The sequence below is a fragment of the Ceratotherium simum genome, chromosome 9, assembly GCF_057802395.1.
Source record: "Ceratotherium simum simum isolate JZ-2026a chromosome 9, ASM5780239v1, whole genome shotgun sequence".
NCBI lineage: Eukaryota > Metazoa > Chordata > Mammalia > Perissodactyla > Rhinocerotidae > Ceratotherium > Ceratotherium simum.
In genome coordinates, this window is record NC_141908.1 from 19,128,124 (window position 1) to 19,150,127 (window position 22,004).

Below are 22,004 nucleotides of genomic sequence, written 5' to 3' on the forward strand. Positions count from 1 at the left end.
ACAAATTATACATATTTTGAAAGATACAAAGGTGAACACCAAGAAAAATAATTTAACCAATAGATATGAAGTGCTGAGAAAGAAGGACAGAAAGGGAGAAAAAGGTAATATATCAAATATCACTGCACATAATTGGGAATAAAAAACACTGCCTAAAAACATAGAGAATTAAGCATATTACACAAAGCTATCGTTATAAAGATTACCAATGGATTCAAACTCCAAACTTTTCAAATTACTAAAAGTGCATACTAAACCCAAAGAAAACTTGGATCACACAGTAATATATTTAGTGGATCATACAGTGATTATATAGTAACATATTTTTAGGAACAGAAACCATAACAAATACTATGATGACAGAACTAAGACCAAATATAGCTCTAAAGTCAATGAATTTAAGTGAGTTTAATACTACATGAGAGAAAAGATAAACTGAATCACAAAGTGAAATCTAACTTTGGAATTTAAAAACTCATCTAAAGGCAGTCTCTCAAAAATGTTGAAAATAAAAGATGGTTGAAGGCATGCTACGAAAATCTGATCAGAAAGAAATAGCTATTGGGATATTAATTACACAAGATGAAATTTAGAGCATAAGGGACCACCCTGGTGGCGTAGTGGTTAAGTTCACGTGCTCTGCTTTGCAGCCTGGGGTTCGCAGGTTCAGATCCCAGGCACAGGCCTATGCCATTCATCAAGCCATGCTATGGTGGCATCCCACAAATAAAATAGAGGAAGATGGGCATGAGATGTTAGCTCAGGGCCAATCTTCCTTACCAAAAAAAAAAAAAAAACAAAAAAAAAAAAACCCACAAATCAGAGTAGAAAAAGAAAGAACTAAGCAATTTTACAATAAGGATATTTTATCATGATAAAGAGGACAATCTCAAATGAATAAAGATTTAACAGTAAGATTTCTGCTCACAGTACTATGGTGGTTTAGATATTCTAAAAATCCTTCCATAGAAATGCTAAATTATATAAAATTCTATCTTTTAAAATGCACAGCTGGCCTGGAGAAAAGTAAGAAAAATTTAAAATGGCCTGAAATGAAAAAGAAAGTCAACCCCAGAGGGATAGATGAGTGATAAAGCCACAGGCCACAATGAAGGTGTCTGAAGATACCATCAACAGGGAATCTTAAAACTTAACTGCCAAGCAGAGCAATAGGAATAAGGTCTTAGATCTACACAAAGTGGACAGTGGAGATGAGACTCCTAAACAAAACTTGAGCCTAAGAAAACTACAACCTAAGTGAAAATGGAAAAGGTATGACAATAGAAAAAGAGATATATGGGAAAAGGAAATCAACAGGCAATAGATTTATACATACATAACAAATTGCTTTTTCAGAAGGGTGCCAAGGTAATTTATGGGAAAGAAAAGACTTTTCTAAAAATGGTGCTGGAATAACTGGATATCAGTATGAAAGAAAACTGAACCTAGAACTCCTATTTTACCCCATACACAAAAATTAATTTGAGATGAATCATATATCAAAACATAAAAGCCAAAAGTATAAAGCTTCCAGTACAAAACATAAGAGATTACATTTTTGATCTTGGGGTAGGAATAGACTTCTTGGTGAGAACATGAAAAGCACTAACGATATAAGAAAAACTTGATAAACTAGATTTTATGAAAATTAAAATTTCTGTTCATTAAAGTATACCATAAAGAAAATTGAAAAGGCAAGCTACAGACTGGGAGAAAATATTCATAATACATATATCTGGCAAAGGTTTTGTAGGCAGAATATAAAAAGAACTCCTTCAAATCAACAGTGAAAAGCTAAACAATAATTAAAACATGGGCAAAACATTAATGTATGCTATATATATAATATATAAGTATATATAATACATACAACTATATAATATATATATACTATATATATATAAGGGTAGCCAATAAGCACAGGTAAAGAGGCCAACATCATTGGTCATTAGGGAAATACAAGTTAAAATACAATGAGCTACTACTTGGAGATCCATTCATTTTGAATGGCTAAAATGAAAAAGGCTGACAATATCAAATATTGGCAAAGACGTGGAGTATCTAGAACTCTCATATATTGCTGATGGCAAAGAAAAAGTTGGGCAGTTTTCTTACAAATTTACACACACACCTACCCTAATACCTAGAAGGACAGAACTGAAAACATGTCTACAAAAGGGCTTGTCCAAGAATGAGTTTTTTTGTTGTTTTGTTTTGTTTGTTTGTTTTTGTGAGGAAGATTAGCCCTGAGCTAACATCCATTGCCCGAAGATTGGCCCTGGGCTAACATCTGTGCCCATCTTCCTCTACTTTATAGGGACGCTGCCACAGTATGGCTTGACAAGTGGTGCGTTGGTCTGCGTCCAGGATCCAAACCTGCAAACCCCAGACTGCTGAAGCGGAGCTCACAAACTTAACCACTACGCCACTGGGCTAGCCCCCAAGAATGTTAATACCATCCTTATTCATAAGACTCCTAAACTAGAACCAACCCAAATGTCTATCAGCAAGTGAATGAACAAAATAACTCTCCTATATTCAGAGATCAAAACAACATATATGAATCTCAAAAACATGTTGAGCAAGAGAAGTCAGACATATATAAACTGCATGATTCTGTTCATAACAAGTTCCAAAACAGACAAAAGGTAAGCTATGGTACAGTAAGGAATTAAAACCCACTGAATATAATAGGAATCCATGGGTCCATCCCGTGACTAATGGACTAATGAGCACAGTTCTCCCTTACTTAGCAAGTAATAAATGCAGCTTCTTTGTTTCAGATATACTTAATGGATTTTGGTTTCAGGTATTTTGAATGACGGTCTCTGGTCTCTTCCTTAACAGAAATCAAAAGATTAATTTAACAGCAAAAGATAGGATTAGTAAACAAGAATATGGGTAAGCAAAAAAACATCCAAAGGAAGCACAGAAATTTAAAAAAATAAGAAAACACAGAAAAGAAGATAAGAGATGTGTGGGACACCAAGAAAAGGTCTATCATAGGTATAACCGGAGACCAAGGAGGAGAAAGAACGGGGCAAAAATATCTGAAGAGATAACAACTGAGAATTTTCCAGAACTAATGAATGACATCAACCCACAAGTTAAGTAGTATAAATGCAAAGAAACCACAGCTAGGCACATCATAGTAAAAGTTTTAGATAGCCAAACAAAGAGAAAACCTTAAAAACAGCCAGAGGGTGAAAAGACCATTTATAATAGCATCAAAGATATTAAACACCTATCAATAAATTTAATGACATATGTAAAAGAACTATACATTGAAAACTATAAAACCTTATTGAAAAAAATTAAGTAAAGATAGGAATAATTGAGATAAAAATATACTGAGAGCAACTAAATAAATGGAAGAGTAATTCACATTCACAGATTAAAATACTCTATATTGCAAAGATATCAATTCTTTCCAAACTGATCTACAGCTGCAAAACAATCCCATTCACAATCCCAGAAACATTTTTAGTGAAAAATTTACTACGATTTACAGGCAATGCAAAGAGCCAACAATAGCTGAGGCAACTTTGAAAAAAGAACAAAGCTGGGAGATTTACACTACCTTATATCAAAATATCTATTATAAAGTTATAGCAATTAATAAGTATGATACTGACACAAAGATTGGCAATCACACAAACAGAACAAAAAATCTACACCTGCACTGTTCCAGATGGTAGCCACTAGACACTTGTGGCTATTTAAATTTAAATTAATTAAAAGTAGTTAAAAATTCAGTCCTTAGTTGCACTAGCCACATTTCAAGAACTCAGTAGCGGGCTGGCCCGTGGCTTAGCAGTTAAGTGCGCAAGGTCCACTGCTGGCGGCCTGGGTTCGGATCCCGGGCACGCACCGAGGCACCGCTTCTCCGGCCATGCTGAGGCCGCGTCCCACATCCAGCAACTAGAAGGATGTGCAACTATGACATACAACTATCTACTGGGGCTTTGGGGGAAAAAAATAAATAAATAAAATTATTTAAAAAAAAAAAAAAAAACAACTCAGTAGCCACATGTAGCTAATAACTACTAAATTGAACAGTACATCTATGAACATTTCCATCAGGGCAAAAGGTTCCATTAGACAGCACTTATCTAGAAATAATAAATTTATTATTATACAATAAAATCATTATAATCAAAAAATTACTTGATTTATGACAAAGGTGACACTCTAATGCAGTGGGGAAAAGTTGGTCTTTTCAAAAAATTGTGATAGATCAATTGAACATCCATAGACAAAAGTAAATAAATAATCAATCAACCCTGACCCCTACCTCATACCATATACAAAAATCAATGCCAAGTAGATTGTAGATGTAAATGTAAAAAATAAAACAATAAATTTTTTAGAAGAAAACATAGGAAATTATCTTCACAACTTTGTAGTAGACAAAGATTTCTAAAATAGGATGCAAAAAGTGCCAACCATAAAAGAAAATACTGATTAAAAGTATTTAAGATGACATTAAAATCGAGAACTTCTGCTTACCAAATGACATCATTAAGAGAGTGAAAAGACAAGCCATAGCCTGAGAAAAATTATTTGCAACACATATACTTCACAAAGGACTTGTATCCAAAATATAAATCTGACAAAAGACTCCTATAAAACAATAAGAAAAAGGCAGACAACCCACTAGAAAAATGGGTGAGACATGAATAGGCACCTAACAAAAGAGGATTCCAAATGGCTAATAAGCATATAAAAAGGTGTTAAACTCCATTTGTCATCAGAAAAATGTAAATGAAAACCTCAGTGGATATCACTATGTACCTACTAGAATATCTAAAACAAAATTAAGGACAGGTAACATGAAGTGTTGGTGAGGATGTGGTACAACTAGAACTCTTTGATGCAAGTATAAATTGGTACAACCACTTTGAAAAATGTTTGGCTGAGTTATGGGTTGAATTGTGTCCCCCCAAAATTCATATGCTGAAGTCCTAACAGCAGGGACTCAGAATGTGACCTGATTTGGAAATAGGGCCATTGCAGATGAAATTAGTTAAAATTAGGTCATCAGGGTGGGCCCTAATCCAATATGACTGGTGTCCTTATAACAAGGGAAAATTTTGACATGAATAGACGGAAGACAATGTGAAAAGACATTGAAAGAAGACAGCCATCTACAAGCCAAGGAGAGAGACGTGGAACAAATCCTTCCGTTACAGCCTTGCAAAGGAAGCAACCTTGCCAACACCTTCCTTTTGGAATTCTAGCCTCCAGAACTGTGAGAAATAAATTTCTCTTGTTTAAGCCACCCAGTTATGGTACCTCATTATGACAGGCTTGGCAAACTAACACAGGCAGTATCTACTTAGTGGAATATACACATACCTTACGCAACAATTTCTCTTCTTGATATATGCACAACAGAAATGTGTATACAGTATATGTTTACCAAAAAATTTGTGTAAGGGGCCTGCCCCGTGGCGTAGCGGTTAAGTGCATGCGCTCCGCTGCTGGCAGCACGGGTTCGGATCCCGGGCACGCACCGATGCACCGCTTGTCAGGCCATGCTGTGGCGGCGTCCCATATAAAGTGGAGGGAAGATGGGCATAGGTGTTAGCCCAGGGCCAGTGTTCCTCAGCAAAAAAAGAGGAGGATTGGCATGGATGTTAGCTCAGGGCTGATCTTCCTCACAAAAAAAAAAAAAAAAATTTGTGTAAGACTGTTCATAGCATTGCTATTTGTAAGAGCCCCAAACTAGAAACAACCTAAAGCTCATCAAAAGTAGAATGAATAAATAAATTATGGTATATTTACACAATGGAATTTTATACGGCAATGAGAATAAACCAACTACAACAACACACAACAATATGAAAGGATTTCACGATGATGAGTGAAAGAAGTCAGACACAAAAGAGTATTTAAGGATAATTACAATGATATAGTTGAACATATAAACGTAATTTATGGTGTTTGAAGTCAGGACAGCGGTTACCTTTGGAGAGGAGGGAGGCAGTAGTGATTGGGAGGGAACAAGAAGAAGATTTCTGGGCTGCTGGTAATGTTCTATTTCTTGATTTTGGTGATGGCTATACTGTGAAAATTCTTCAAGTTGCACACTTACAATCTGCACACTTTCTTCCATGTACGTTATACATTATAAAAAACGTTCTTTGAAAACTGAATATGTGAATTAAACAGCAGATTAGAACAGCTGAATCACAAACTACAAGAGAGATCTTTAAACAGCCACAACATAGCATAGATAGACACAGAAAATATGAGTCATTAATGGAAGCATAGTATAGAGTGAAAGGGGTCAGGTATAAGTTTAATTGGAATTACAAAGAAGAAAGAGAATGGGTGAGAATCAATATTCGAAGAAGTAATAGCTGAGAATTTCCCAGAATCAACATGACTCAAATCCCAGATTAAAAATGTATAATAATCCTAAACAAGAAAAATAAAAAGAAAACCATACTGAATAAATTATAGTGAAACTGCAGAACTCGAAAGACAAAGAGAAAAATCTTAAAATTGGATACAGATAACAGACGATCTACAAAGGAATGAAAATTAGACTAATTCCTTTTTTTTTCTTTTGAAGATTTTCAAACTCACAGAAAAGCCAAAAAGTATAATACAATGAACACACTTACACACTCACCAGATTCACACTGTTAACATTTTGGCTGACCCACTCAAAGTTTCTGTAAACATATACATGTCCTTCCCTTTTGGGAAAATGTAGAAAGTAGGCTGCAGACAGCAGGATTCTTCATCCCAAAATTCTTGATCATGCAATTCCCAAGAACAAGAACATTCTCTATTTAACTACAACACCATTACTCCATCTAAGATTATCAACACAATTCAATAACATCATTCTGATAGAGTCCAGATGAAATTTTCCCAGTTATCCCAAAAATGTCCTCTAAAGCTTTATTTTTTCTACTTCTCCAGGATCTAATCAAGGTTTACACATTACTTTTAGATGTTGTAGCTCTTAGGTCTCTCTCAATTCAGAACATTCTCACCACTTCCCTTGGTTTTTCATGACATTGAATCATTTGAAGAGTTCAGGTCAGTTGTCCTGAAAATAGTATCTCACATTCTGAACTGGTTTGACTGTTTCCTCATGATTATCAGGTCAAGTATTTCCAGGAAGAGCACCACTTAGGAATGTCGTTTACCTCCTGTGTACCACATTATGCCTGTAGCTCATCTGCCATTGGCAATACCAACCTTGACCATTTTGTAATTTTCCTCTTTGTAATTAATAAGTCACCTGTAGAGTAATATTTTGAGACTGGAAAGCACAATTTTTAGTGGCAACTATGAAAACCAGAAGACAGTAGAATACAACCTTTAAAGTGCTAAGAAAAATGGCTATTAAAGTAGAGCTGTATTGCCAACTAAAATATCATTGAAGAACGAAGGCAAAATAAGATATATTCTGAAATTATTATTTAATAATCTAGTAAAAACAAATTAATGGGAAGACTAAGTATACACAAAAAGAATGGTTTGCATAGAGCTTTGTTTTTTATACACTTGCCAGGGATTTAACATTTTTAGCACGTCTTGAAAAAAGTACTTTACCTGCCATCTCTGCTGAGGGCAAAAGTGACGCCATCTTTCTGGAAAGGGAGCAGCTTTGCTCTTAGTTTGTCAGGCAAAAAATCCAGCTCTTTATAAGATTCACTTGTCAAACAAGAAATCTGAGGTGTAAGAGACTTTTTTATGTTACAAACTCTAGGCATGATGATCCTAAAAACAAAGAAATCACAAAAGGGGAGGGGGGAAATAGATATTACTAAGTACATTAGAGAATTAAACATAAATAAGTGTTAAAGTAATTATCAGTAGCCTTGATATACTATCTACATAGATATAAACTGGTTAAATCATGTTCCCAGAATAAGCTATTAAGGAAATTCAAAGTATTGAACCTAAAAGCAACTACTTAATGCACTATCTAGGAACTCTTCATCCTCTATTTCATTTATATTTCTAATTGAGCCATGATATAGCCATACTCCTGTTCTAAGCAATAAATGTATTACTGAAAAGTTATAAATCAACTAGAATTTTACAAACTGAATAATTTTTAAAATAATGGATGAATTTGTATAGAAAGATGAATTCTTTTATAATTAATCCTTTCATAAACTTACACTTTCTTTTCTTTTTTTTTCGTGTGTGAGGAAGATCAGCCCTGAGCTAACATCCATGCCAATCCTCCTCTTTTTGCTGAGGAAGACTGGCCCTGAGCTAACATCCGTGCCGATCTTCCTCCACTTTATGTGGGACGCCGCCATGGCATGGCCTGACAAGCGGTATGTTGGTGTGCGCCCAGGGTTCCAAACCCCGGCCGCCAGCAGTAGAGCGGGTGCACTCAACCACTACGCCACGGGACGGGCCCTTAAACTTAGATTTTCATATCACAGCTGATTTTCTAAGAATGGGGTAAAACTGCATTTTAAAAATGATCAAATACAAAGATATTAACTCCAAACTTAAAATAACCGAATTAACTCAGCATTATTAAATGAGATCGATTTTTAAATATTAAAATGAACTATTTTAAATCAGTTGAATCCACAGTATAAACTCTGCCTGAGGGGCCAGCCCAGTGGCACAAGCAGTTAAGTGCACGCTCTCCGCTGTGGTGGCCAGGGGTTCTCCGGTTCGGATCCCGGGTGTGCACCAACGCACCGTTTGGCAAGCCATGCTGTGGCGGAGTCCCATATAAAGTGGAAGAAGATAGGCATGGATGTTAGCCCAGGGCCAGTCTTCTTCAGTGAAAAAAAAAGAAAAGAAGAAGATTGGCAGATGTTAGCAAAGGGCTGATCTTCCTCACAAAAATAAATAAATAAATAAACTCTGCCTGATTAGCATCTTTCTCATCTGTTTCCACAGATGTAATTTTAATTTTCTACCACATAAAACTTTCATATACAATTGGCCGTCGGTATCCGTGGGTTCCGCATCTGTTGATTCAACTGTGGATGGAAAAGCCTACGACAGTTGCGTCCATACTGAACACATACAGACTTCTTTTTCTTGTCATTATTCCCTAAACAATACAGTATAACAATCATTTACATAGCATTTACATTGTCTTAGGTATTATAAGTAATCTAGAGGTGATTTAAAGTATACGGTGGGCCGGCCCCATGGCTTAGCGGTTAAGTGCACGCGCTCCGCTACTGGCGGCCCGGGTTCGGATCCTGGGCGCGCACCAAGGCACCGCTTCTCCAGCCATGCTGAGGCCACGTCCCACATACAGCAACTAGAAGGATGTGCAATTATGACATACAACTATCTACTGGGGCTTTGGGTGAAAAAAAAAATAAAGTATACGGGAGGATGTGCGTAGGTTATATGCAAATACTACTCTGTTTTATATATAGGACTTGAGCACCCGTGGATTTTGGTATCAGTGGAGGTCCTGGAACCAATCTCCCATGGATACCAAGCAACACTATATCTGTAAATTCTTAGAACTCTGCAAGAAAAAGTCCTATTAAATCACTAAATTATAAAGCTTCTCTAATAATAACAGTTTGTATTTCAATTGCACCTTTCTATCTATTTATATATAATCTCATTCCATCCCTAAAACAGCTTTCCTTTTTTCTCAATTACTTGCAGACTTATAAAACTTTAGCTCCCCTCTCCCCTAAAAAAGTAATCAACTTCTGTGTCCAATGTCTAAGAACCTCAAGAATTCAAAAAGTATTTATTAATAACAAAAAGGTACTACATGCTACAATCTAGAGAAGTAAGAACCACATACCCACAGAGCTTACATTCTTGAGGGGGAGACTAAAAATAAACAAAAAAATAAACAAGATGATTAATTACAGGAAAGTACAAACATTATGAAGAAACTTAACAGGGTAATGGCTACCTTAGGCAGGCTGACCAGGAACGGCCTCTCTTAGGTGACGCTTGGTCTACCGTCTGAAGGATGTCAAGAGCCAGCTAGGTTCAAAACTGAGAGGAGAGCACTCCAGGCAGACAGCATCAGTGCAAAGGCCCTGAGTTAAGAAAGGACTTGGTGTTTTCTAGAAACAGAAAGGAGGCCAAGAGGGCTGAACCAAGGGAGAGAATGGAATGAGATGAAGTGACTGAGATAAGCAAGAGCCAAATCATAGAAGGCCTTGATAAGGGCTTTGGATTCTATTTTAAGAATGAAGGGAAGCCAATGGAGCTGTGCTATCCAATACACTATTAGCCAGATGCAGCTATTTAAATTTAAATAAAATTAAAAATTCAGTTCCTCAGTTGCATCAACCATGTTTCAAGTGCTCAATGGCCACATATGGCTAGTGGCTATCATATTGAACAGTGCAGAAAAAGAACATTTGCATCTTCACTGAAAGTTATATTGGACAGCACTTACTGGAGAGGTTTAAGCAGGGGAGTGACACAGTCTGACTTACATTTCAAAAACTACCAATGGAGGACAAAGATAGGCAACTGGATTTAGAAATGATTTATGACTCAGACCTGTCTGATTTAGGTCCTAATAAACACCAGTGAGTGTTGAGAGGGCATCCCTAGTACCCTCTCAACAACAACAATAAAACTGAGTAAAGAATAGACAATGGTTCAAAGAGGGCAAAGCATGAAACACATTAACAGGATGCAAGAGACAAGGCAAGAATCATCTTTGGAAGTGGAACTGGAGAGATCTGGGAAATGTATCAGAGGTAAAGCAAACAGGACTTGCTGATGGAGTACATGTGGAGAATGAGGGAAATGTAAAATCAACATGTACATTTAGATGGAATTGATGCAATTTACTGAGATACTAAAGACTAAGGAAGAAATAGACTGAGGAGAAAAAAAATCAATAGATCTTTCAGAAATATATAAAGTTTAGGATGGCTATAAGATATGAAGTGGAAATGTCAAACAGGCTTGGAAATACATGAGTCTGGAACGCCAGGTAAAGAACAAGGCTGGGGGCCGGCCCCGTGGCTTAGTGGTTAAGTGCATGCGCTCTGCTGCTGGCGGCCCGGGTTCGGATCCCGGGCGCGCACTGACACACCGCTTCTCCGGCCACGCTGAGGCCGCGTCCCACATACAGCAACTAGAAGAATGTGCAGCTATGACATACAACTATCTACTGGGGATTTGGGGGGAAAAAATAAATAAATAAAATCTTTAAAAAAAAAAAAAAAAAGAACAAGGCTGGATACATGTGATCGAGAGTCAACATGGCCTAGTGAATCCATGTCATTCTTTGAAGCCGCCACCCAACATCTGAAACCCCTGCTATGTTTGGGAATATCCTCAAATTACAAATCAGAGTGGGAGTCAGACATCACCTCCCAATAGAAAAGCTGAAAACAGATTCTTGCTTTCCCAGCCTGCCTTACAGCTATTGGGTTTGCCAATCAGGTATACCCATACTAGAGTTTAATCTAGAAAGTCAAAACTCAAAGGAGCGAGGATTAGTGAAACCCATTCTGGCAAGGGTAGCAGCAGCAGAAAGAGCCACGTCCACTTTCCAGAAATAATACGGGTTCAGAAGCACTTCTCGGGGTCAGTGGTACAACAGGAATGATATTTTAGCTTGGAACACCGCCAAGAAGCTAAGAAAAATATACAAAAACCATTTTACTGTCTATTATTTTTGCTTTTTAACATTGTAAAAAAGTTTAATAAACACTCCAAGAAAAAAAAATCTGCTAAGTTGAGGTCACATTGCAATTTACATGATTTATTTTATGACGACTGACTCTGGCACTCCATTTATAAAAACAATGAAACTGAAGCCATTTTAAGACAAAATTTGGGGCCGGCCCTGTGGCTTGGTGGTTAAGTGCGCGCGCTGCGATGCTGGTGGCCCGGGTTCGGATCCTGGGTGCGCATCGAGGCACCACTTCTCCGTTCATCCTGAGGCCGAGTCCCACATACAGCAACTAGAAGGATGTGCAGCTACGACACACAACTATCCACTGGGGCTTTGGGGGGAAAAAAATAAAGAATAAATAAAAAAAAAATCTAAAAAAAAAAAAAAAAAAGACAAAATTTGTTTTAATAGAGTCACAAATAAAAAATAATTATTTAAATCCAAAGATGAAAACAGTCTAAAATAGTGTGAAAATGTTTAGAAAAATTTCAAGTAAACTAAAATTATGGTGTGGCTGCCTCACTGACAATTCAAATAGGTATTTGGATACATAAAGAACTTAAAAATATGTAGTGGTGCAATCTAATTAATAGGACATGAATGTTTTAGTTAATACTCAAAATAAAGTAATTTTTAAAAAGCCCTTTCCCATTTATACTATCTTTCTAAAGTCTAAAAATTATAATGCTATAATAAAAAACATCTCATATAGGTCTGCCATATAGGTTAATCTGCTGCCAGAGGTCAGTGCTAAACAACATTACATTAATAACAGAAGACTCAGGCTTAATCTTCTTTTGAAATTATCAAGAAACTAACAGTTATAATAAACGCACGTCACTAATCATGAAAACAGTAGATGAATTAGCTCAGAGATTTAGCAAAAAAGGCTTTATTTGATATATATATACTAGTTTGCTTTTAGTAAGGATGGGGGGGCTATTAAGATGGAACTAGCAATACATAACTTTTATTATCATGTTATTAAAATTATCAACACAACAACTATTGTCTAGGGAAATTTAGTGAAAGCAAAATCTAGCAGAATTCACTTTCTAAGCAATTCTCTTGATAAGCCACACTTGAGAAGAGAATGAAGGAAAGTTTTTATTTTCAATCCTTAAGATCAAGATGGTATTTTTATAATCAACTGGGAACAAGGTACTTTCAATTGGAATTTACTGATGCATTCTTAAGTAAAAAGAACTGTCCTGGGCCGGCCCCGTGGCTTAGCAGTTAAGTGCGTGCGTTCCGCTACTGGCGGCCCGGGTTCGGATCCCAGGCACGCATTGATGGACAGCTTCTCCGGCCATGCTGAGGCCGCGTCCCACATACAGCAACTAGAAGGATGTGCAACTATGACATACAACTACCTACTGGGGCTTTGGGGAAAAAAAAAGGAGGAGGATTGGCAATAGATGTTAGCTCAGAGCCGGTCTTCCTTAGCAAAACGAGGAGGATTAGCAGGGATGTTAGCTCAGGGCTGATCTTCCTCACCAAAAAAAAAAAAAAAAAAAAGAATTGTCCTGAGGAGAATCAGATATTGTTAAAATATACTACCAAGAGATTTATTTTGGAAATAATAAGCAAATGGCTGATCAGGGAAATTATGTACTTTGAGGATATAATTTTGTTATTTTTATTTTTTTAATTAAGAATTTATTGGATGGGATTTATAGCAGAACAGATATAGACAAAGAGAGAATTAATGAACCAGAAGAGACATTAAATATAAATGGACTAGAATTGCCAATTAAAAGAAAAAGATTATCATGCTGGATTTAAAAATTAATATCTACATGCTGCTTTAAAAAGACACGTCTTAAAGAGAAAGATTCATAAACACTGAATGTAAAAGAATGGAAAAAGGCATATTATGCATGCCAAGACATAGATGGTATAGCTTTATTAACATAAGACAACATATATTGAAAGCTAAAAAACATTATTAGAAATAAAAAAGGGTATTTTATAATGAAAAAAGTTGTAATATACTTGAAAGAAACCACAGTCTCAAAATATATAAAAATATATGGCAAAAGAGAAATAAAAGGAAAATTTGACAGAAACAAAGCAACAAAGGAGAATAGCCAAATCTATAACTATAGAGAGAGATTTTAATACACCTCTCTCAGTAATTGATTATACAAGCAGACTAAAAATCTATAAGGATATGGAAGATTTGAAGAACACAATAAACAAACTTGAGCCCTTTGGTGCAATGATAGAAATATACTTTTCAAGTTCGTCCTATGAAGCCAGCCTAAACTGGATCTCACAAGCATATTACACAAAAAAAATACATACAAGTCATTTTCTCATATTCATAGGTAAACAAAATATTAGCAAAGCAAATACAGCAATAAATTAAAAGGCTAAGATATCAAGACTAAAATGAGTTTGTTTTAGGAATGTAAGGCCGGTTCAACATTCAAAGCTCAATCAATGACAAGCGGATCCTAAAATTCAGGTGGAAATGGAAGGGACCCAGAATATCCAAAACAATCTTGAAAAAGAACAAAGTTGGAGGACTCATAGTTCCTTATTGTAAAACTTACTATGAAGCTACATAATCAAGACAATGCAGTACTAACACAATGACAGAAGGATAGATCAATGGAATAGAATTGAGAGCACAGAAATAAACCCTTACATTTATGGTCAGTTGATTTTTGACAAGGGTGCCAAAACAATTCAGTAGGAAAAGAATAGTCTTTTCAAGAAATAGTGCTGGGACTACATACCTACATATAAAGAATGAAGTTGGACCCCTAACTCATACCATATACAAAAATTAACTGAAAATAGATCAAAAACTAAAATGTAAGAGCTAAAATTACAAAACTCTTAAGAGAAAGCATAAGAGTAAATCTTCATGACCTTGGGTTATACAATGGTTTCTTAGATACAATGTCAAAAATAAAAGCAACAGAAGAAAAAGATAGATAAATTAGACTTCACCAAAATTAAAAACTTCAGTGTTGCAAATAATACCATCAAGAAAGTGAAGACAGAGTCAGGAAGGATGCTGGTGTTGAGGAGAATAACTACCATGGCTTCCAATGCTTTGAGGAAACCTCAGATGCATGGGCTTCTGGCCAAGTGTCTGCGATTTCATATTGTTAGAGCGTTCATTGTATCCCTGGGCGTTGTGGCTTTCTGTAAGTTTGCTATGGCTGAACCAAGAAAGAAGGCATATGCAAATTTCTAGAGAAATTATGATTCCATGAAAGATTTTAAGGAGATGAGGAAGGCTAGTATCTTTCAGAGTGCAAAGTGATTTTGGAATGTAAAGAATTTCTTTGGATTGAGTTCCATGGAAGTTTGTCACTCATTGACCTGTGTTCTTGAACTATGAAACATAAATATTCAGGCTAAGGAATAGCTTCTCTTGATGAATAAACAATTAAGAAATATGTGGGGGGAAAAAAGTGAAGACAACTCATAAAAGGGGAAAAAATATTTGCAAATTATATCTGACAAGGGACTGGTATCCAGAATATATAAAGAACAATTACAACTCAATAATAAAAAGACAACACAATTTAAAAATGGGCAAAAGATCTAAATAGACATTTCTCCAAAGAAGAAATACAAAAGCACAGGAAAAGATGTTCAACATCATTAGTAACAAGGGAAGTGAAAATCAAAACCACAATGAGATACCACTTCATACCCAGTAGGATGGCTAAAATCAAAAAGACAGATAATAACAAGTGCTAAGGAAAGTGCGGAGAAATTAGAACCCTCAAACACTGCTTGTGAAAATGTATAAAAGTGTACCTGCTGTGGAAAACAGTCTGAAAGTTCATCAAAATGTTAAAAATAATTACCATAAGACCTGGAAATTCCACGCCTAGGAGTATACCCAAGAGAAATGAAAACATACGTCCACACAAAAACTTGCACACAAATTTTCATAGCAGCACTCTGCATAATAGTTAAAAAGTAGGAATAACCTAAATGTCCATCAACTGATGAATCATTATAGAAAATGTGGTATATTCGTACAATAGAGTATTATTTGACAATAAAAACGAATGAAATACTGATATATGCTACAACATGCATGAACTTGGAAAACATTATGCTAAGTGACAGAAGCCACTCACAAAGGACCACATATTGTGTGATTCCCTTCATATGAAAGGTCCAGACTAGGCAAATGCATAGAAACAGAAAGTAAATGAGTGGCTGGTTGCCTAAGGCTGGAGTCAGGGCAAGTGGTAGGGGAACAATGAGGGGAGGAGAATAGAGAACAACTGCTAATGAGTACTGGGTTTCTTTTTATAGTGATGAAAATGTTCTAAAATTAGATTATGATGGTGGTTCTACAACTCTGTGAATATATCAAAACCCAAAGAATTGTAAAATGAGTGAATCTTCTGGTATGTGAATTATATCTCAATTAAGCTGTTAAAAAATGTATTGTGAAGAAACCTTAATCAATGTAATTCTCAACAATAACAAAGCAAAGAAGAAAATTCGTATGGTCATCTCAATAGTGGGGGGAAAAAGCATCTGATAAAATTATAAATCCATTCATAGCAAAAGCTCCCTGACACAGGAAAAACAGGAGAGAATTTCCTTCACATGATGAAAGATTTTTACCAAAAACCTTCAGCAAACATTATACTTAAGGTAAAATGTTGAAAGCTTTCCCTGCAAGATCAGAAAACACACAAATATGCCTACTATCTCCAATTTTATTTAACTGTGGAATCAGACCAGTTGAATACGGCAAAAGGAAAAGGAGAAAGCAAGAAAAGAAAAATAATAAAATTTTAAATAATGAATGGCATAACAGGATTATGTATTTAGAACAAAAATAATCTACAGATAACTAGCAGATTTATAAGTAAATTTAGTAAGGTTGACGAATACATGATCAATATACACAATCATGTTCCTCTACAACGGCAAAAACCAGAAAATAAAATTTTAAAATTGATACCATTCTCAAGAGTATCAAAAAAATTCAAATTTCAGAAATCTAATAAAAAGATGTACAAGACTTATACACAGAAAACTATAAAAGAGTTTTGAAAAAAATTAAAGAAGACCTAAAACAAATAAGTGGTAACCCTGTTAATAGACTGGAACTGATTACAATATAAACAAACTCTTGAGATGATGTCACATGCCACTGAAACAACATGAACACCAGCAAAAACAGGCTCAGTTAGCTCTGAAGGTGGAGAAAGAACTAATATTTCTGGAGTGCCTATCATACAATAGTGTCCATTACATGCCAAGAACTTGGACATATGCTATCTCATTTAATCCTCCTAAGAACTCTATGAAACAAGTACTGTATATCTTGTTCGCTAATGAGGAAACTATGACACAGTGGGGGAGAAAGCCAGGATTCAAATGCAAGTTTGTATGGCTACAAAGCCTAAAAAGAAGTAAAGCTTCATCCAAAGATTTAAAACACAAACAAAAATCAAACAAACAAACAAATCTTGGCTTGATGTATGCTTCTAGGAAGAGGGAGTATACATACAGTCACTCAGAAAAACAGTTTCACAATTCTTAAATAACTAAACAGGCAACTACCATGTGACCCAGCAATTGTACTCCTGGGCATTTATCCTAGAGAAATCAAAACTTATGTCCACATAAAAACTTATTTATGAATGTTTACAGTAGTTTTATTCATAATAGCCAAAAACTGGAAACAACCCAGATACCCTCCAATGGGTGAATGGTTAAGCAAACTGTGGTACATCTATATCATGGAATACTACTTAGCAATAAAAAGGCACAACTGAAACACACAACAATCTGGATGAATCTCCAGAGAATTATCCTGAGTGAAAAAAGTCAATTTCAAAAGGTTCCATATTGTTTGATTCCATTTATACAACATTCTTGAAATGACAAAATTATAGAAATGGAGAACAGATTAGATTAGTAGCTACCACGGGTTAAGGTGGGGCGGGATAGAGGTGGTTGTGGGTATAAAAAAGCAACGTGTGGGATTCTTGTGGGATGGAAATGTTCTCTATCTTGATTGTGTCAATATCCTGGTTGTAATATTGTACTATAGTTTTACAAGATGTTACCATTGGGGGAAACTGGGTAACGAATACACAAGATCTTTTTGCATTATTTCTCACAACTGCATGTGAATTTACAATGATCTCAAAATAGTAATTTAAAAATATTTTAAATGTTAATTTTAAAAAATGGAAAAAACACACACTCTGGCTTAACACATACCAACGAATCTGAAAGTTTGGGATAATGAGGTCCAAAAAGATAAAGCTCCAACATCATGTAGCTAGTGGCAGAGGTAAGACATATATCTGGGTCTTTGCTCCCTTTTCAACACAGGAATGCTCCAAAGGGCTAAATCCCAGTGAAAATATATATTTTTTTGTGTGTGAGGAAGATCAGCCCTGAGCTAACATCCGATGCCAATCCTCCTCTTTTTTGCTGAGGAAGATTGGCCCTGGGCTAACATCCGTGCCCATCTTCCTCCACTTTATATGGGATGCCACCAGAACATGGCTGGACAAGCGGTGTGTCAGTGTGCGCCCGGGATCCAAACCTGTGAACCCCAGACTGCCGAAGCGGAGTGCGCGCACTTAACTGCTGCGCCACTGGGCGGCCCCGAAAATATCTATATTAAGTAGTCAAAATATTTGCTCTGTAAAGAATTATAGTTAAAAAATAAATAAGAATCTAATGAATTCCATTCCTGAATTTCATTATTGCAGGCATTCAACAAAAATATATTCCGGTGTTTACATGGAACAGACATCGCTCTAGACTCTGGATATATAATAATAAAGAAAGAGATGTAGTTTTGAAGAAATACTATAAGGAAAGTACTAGGTGTTAAGGGAGCATATAAGAGGGACTCAGTTTTCAGATTTGGCGGTTTGGAAGGCTTCCTAAAAGATACATACACAAAGCTGAGACCTGAAGAATAAATAGACAATAACCAGATGAGAAGTATATATAAAGGCCCTGAATTGGAAGTAAAAGGAGAACAGCAGGAAGGAATTCTCAGTCTTCATCCTACTGGACCTATCAGTAAATCATTCCCTCCTCATTAAATCACTTTATTCACTTAGATCCTAGAATACCACATCCTCATGGTTTTTATCCTACATCACTGGTCATTCCTTCTCAGTCTAAACTTTTGCTGGGGGCCCGCCCCGTGGCTTAGGGGTTAAGTGTGCGTGCTCCGCTGCTGGCGGCCCGGGGTCGGATCCCGGCGCGCACCGACACGCCGCTTCTCCGGCCGTACTGAGGCCACGACCCACATACAGCAACTAGAAGGATGTGCAGCTGTGACATGCAACTATCTACTGGGGCTTTGGGGGAAAAATAAATAAATAAATAAATAAAATTATAAAAAAAAAATAAACTTTTGCTGGTTCTTCCTCATCTCCCTATCCTCTTAATGTTAGAGTGTACTAGGGCTCACTTATCCTTTGCTCTATCCTTTAGAGATCTCATTAGTCTCATAGCTTTAAATACTACCTCTACGCCAATGTCTCCCACATTTATACATGGAGACCACACCTCTCCTGAACTTCAGATTTGTATATCTAACTACACATCTCTACCTAGCAGTGTAATAGGCATCTCCAACTTAACATGACCAAAACTGAACTTTAGATTTTTCTCTCAAACCGTATTCCATTCAGTCTTCCCCATTTCATCCTTCCAGTTGCTCATAACAATTCCTTGACACCTCTCTTTGTCTTATACTGCACATCCAATCCATCAGCAACTCCTGTTGGCTCTACATTGAAAATATACCCAGAATTCCACCATTTCCTACCACCTCAGAATCTGCTCTCCTGATCTGAGCCACCATCATCTCTAGTCCAAATTCCTGCAAGAACCTGACACCCCAGCTTCCACCTCGTTCTCTACATTCTCCTCTCATTAAAGCAGTCAGAGAGATACTTGGAAAGAGGAAGTCTGACCATATCAGTTCTCAGAACTCCTCAGTGGCTCCCAATTTTACTCTGATAAAAGCTCTATTAATGGTTTATAAGCCCTTCTACAACCCGTCCCTCTCCACCTCCCTTTTTCCTCTCTGTCACACTGAGGTCCTTACACTTTCGTGCTTTGGACTCTGCACTAGCTGGTCCAAATAGCCTATACCCCTCTTCCCCGAGATACGCACGCACACGGCTACTTTCCTTGCTTCCTTCAAGAGTCTTTTCCGAAATGTCAATTTCCCAATGAAAACTTAACTTGATCACCTTATTTAAAATTGCAACTCTTGTGCTGCTTCAGCAGCAAAAAAATTAGAACAATACAGAGAAGATTAGCATGGCTCCTGCACCAGGATGACACACAAATTCACGAATTGTTACATATTTTTGAGGGAGAGAATTTTAAAGTAAATGTGGCAAAATGTTAACAATATGTGATTCTGGGTCAAGGGCATATGGGAGTTCTTTCCACTATTCTTCTGACTTTCTGTATGTCTTACACTATTTCAGAATAACAGCTAAAAATTTTAAAAACAAAAAACAAACAAAAAAATTGCAACTCCCTATTATCTCTTCCATGCCCTACTTTTTCTGTCTTGATAGTACTTATCACCTTGTAAAACACTATATAATTTAGTTATTATGGTTTTTGTTTATTGTCTATCTCACCCCACTAGAATGTAAGCTCTACAAGGGCAGAGATTTTTGTCTGTTTTGTTTCCTGGTGTATTCCATGCACCTAGAGCACTGTCTGGCACTAAGCGTTCAATATTATTTGTTATATTAAAGCTTCAAAGGACAGACGCATCACGATTAGAGAGTCTAGAGGTAGAATAGTTCCTAGAGATGAGAAAGTATAAGGTGGGACCATAGGAGTGCATGGCTGAACTAGTGTGGAAATAAAGTTCACAGGAGACAGACAGTCCAGGAACTAAGAAACTAGCAGGTTGTGCCAGCTGGACTGTACATTCGAATGTAGAGGTCACTCTAGGTTGACAGAAAGACAGTAAGCCAAGTTCAAGTTACAGCAAGGAAAATGGGGACACAGTTTGCAGAGTGATTAAGATCAGAGGGAGATAGTTTACTAAATATGAATTAGGGCTCTATATTAGGATATTAGGGTATTAGAATACCCTAGAAATTTCTAAGATAGAAAGGAGGCCTACATATGGAAAATTCTTCCTAATACATACTATCAAGGAAATCTTCTGTTCAATTTAAAAACAAATTCAGTTAATCTACATAACTAAAGTTTATAAATTCATCCTAGTCAAACAAAAATTGTCAGTGGAATGGTTCTAATTACTATGGCAATTTGACTACATATACAACCAGTAAATGTTGTGAAAATGAAATATCTTAAACAAATCTGGGGTGAGCTATGATAAAAGATTTGATTACTCACTCCTCCTCTCATCCCACTGATAATAGGAGGCAGCTGGACAAAGGTAAAGGAAGAGGACTAGAAGCTAATAGCCTCAGTAAATGCCTTTCCCCAGTTAAGTAAGCACAGAAGTAACCATGTAATAATATAGGTAATTTCAAGTTCCTTTTTGGAAATACAAATTTGGCTTGAATAAATTGCCAGTTCCTACAAGTGATGAATATGGAGGTTTATTGGACTCCCCTGCTTTAAAGTACATGGATTCTAGAAACCACAGACTCATATACAAAAAAGTTTGTGATTATGAGTTTGAAAATGGAGTGAATGAAGATATCTACCGATCTACTCAAATATTTTCAAAGTGATTATATACAAAGTCATATAGTACTTAATCACAGAAACTCTTCAGATTTGATCAGGACTTGGGAATGTACCTATTTCATACTTCAATATACTCCATGCTTACATAGTGTACATTCTATTTACATATTTATATCTGATATAGCTATACTTATAAATTGTCAGTAAGCTGCAACCTAAATTTAATAAACTGAAGTCACGTTTTTGTCAGTAAAATTGAATATCCTAAAATGATAAAAGAGCAATTTCAATAAATTATAGAACTATATAATATTTGAAAAATCACTTATGGGGCTTTAAAAACTGTCATATCTAATATCTAATTACTTTAAAAGCAAGCACACTAGAATCTTTCATTCTATAGGCAACTGTTTTCAGAATAATGATAAAATAACTCCCACTGATTGAGTGATCTCCTCCTGTGAGGCACTACACTAGGCAATTTTAGAAAATCTCCTGTAATTCTCAATACAACTCATAAAGATAAACATCATTATCCTCATGTTAAGGAAAAGAAAATTAAGGTTCAGAGGTGTTAAATAATTTATCACCAGTTGGCAACCGGTGATATTAAGCCTGGACTTCAGATTGGTCTAATTTAAAAGTCTGAATTTTTGCCATTATGCAACACTGCCTCTTAAAATCACTCATTCAACAAATACTTATTGAGTGC

General features: G+C 36.1%; 1 protein-coding gene and 2 pseudogenes across 5 annotated transcripts in view; 2 read left to right on the plus strand and 1 right to left on the minus strand.

Moving 5' to 3' along the window:
- ZRANB3 (zinc finger RANBP2-type containing 3) overlaps positions 1-22,004 on the minus strand; it is a 239,961-nt gene that overhangs the window by 214,666 nt on the left and 3,291 nt on the right. For 3 of the 5 annotated variants that reach the window (XM_087435092.1, XM_004423871.3, XM_087435095.1), the window contains exon 2: positions 7,576-7,743. In XM_087435092.1, coding sequence (XP_087291218.1) covers positions 7,576-7,736 — 161 coding nt within the window. In that variant the 5' untranslated portion in view covers positions 7,737-7,743. Of the gene's footprint in view, positions 1-7,575; positions 7,744-22,004 lie in introns of those variants that run through there. The other 2 variants (XM_087435094.1, XM_087435093.1) reach the window with 2 other exon arrangements.
- LOC101387196 (cytochrome c oxidase subunit 6C pseudogene) lies at positions 14,676-14,903 on the plus strand (annotated as a pseudogene).
- Positions 19,879-19,976, plus strand: LOC147916245 (U6 spliceosomal RNA; annotated as a pseudogene).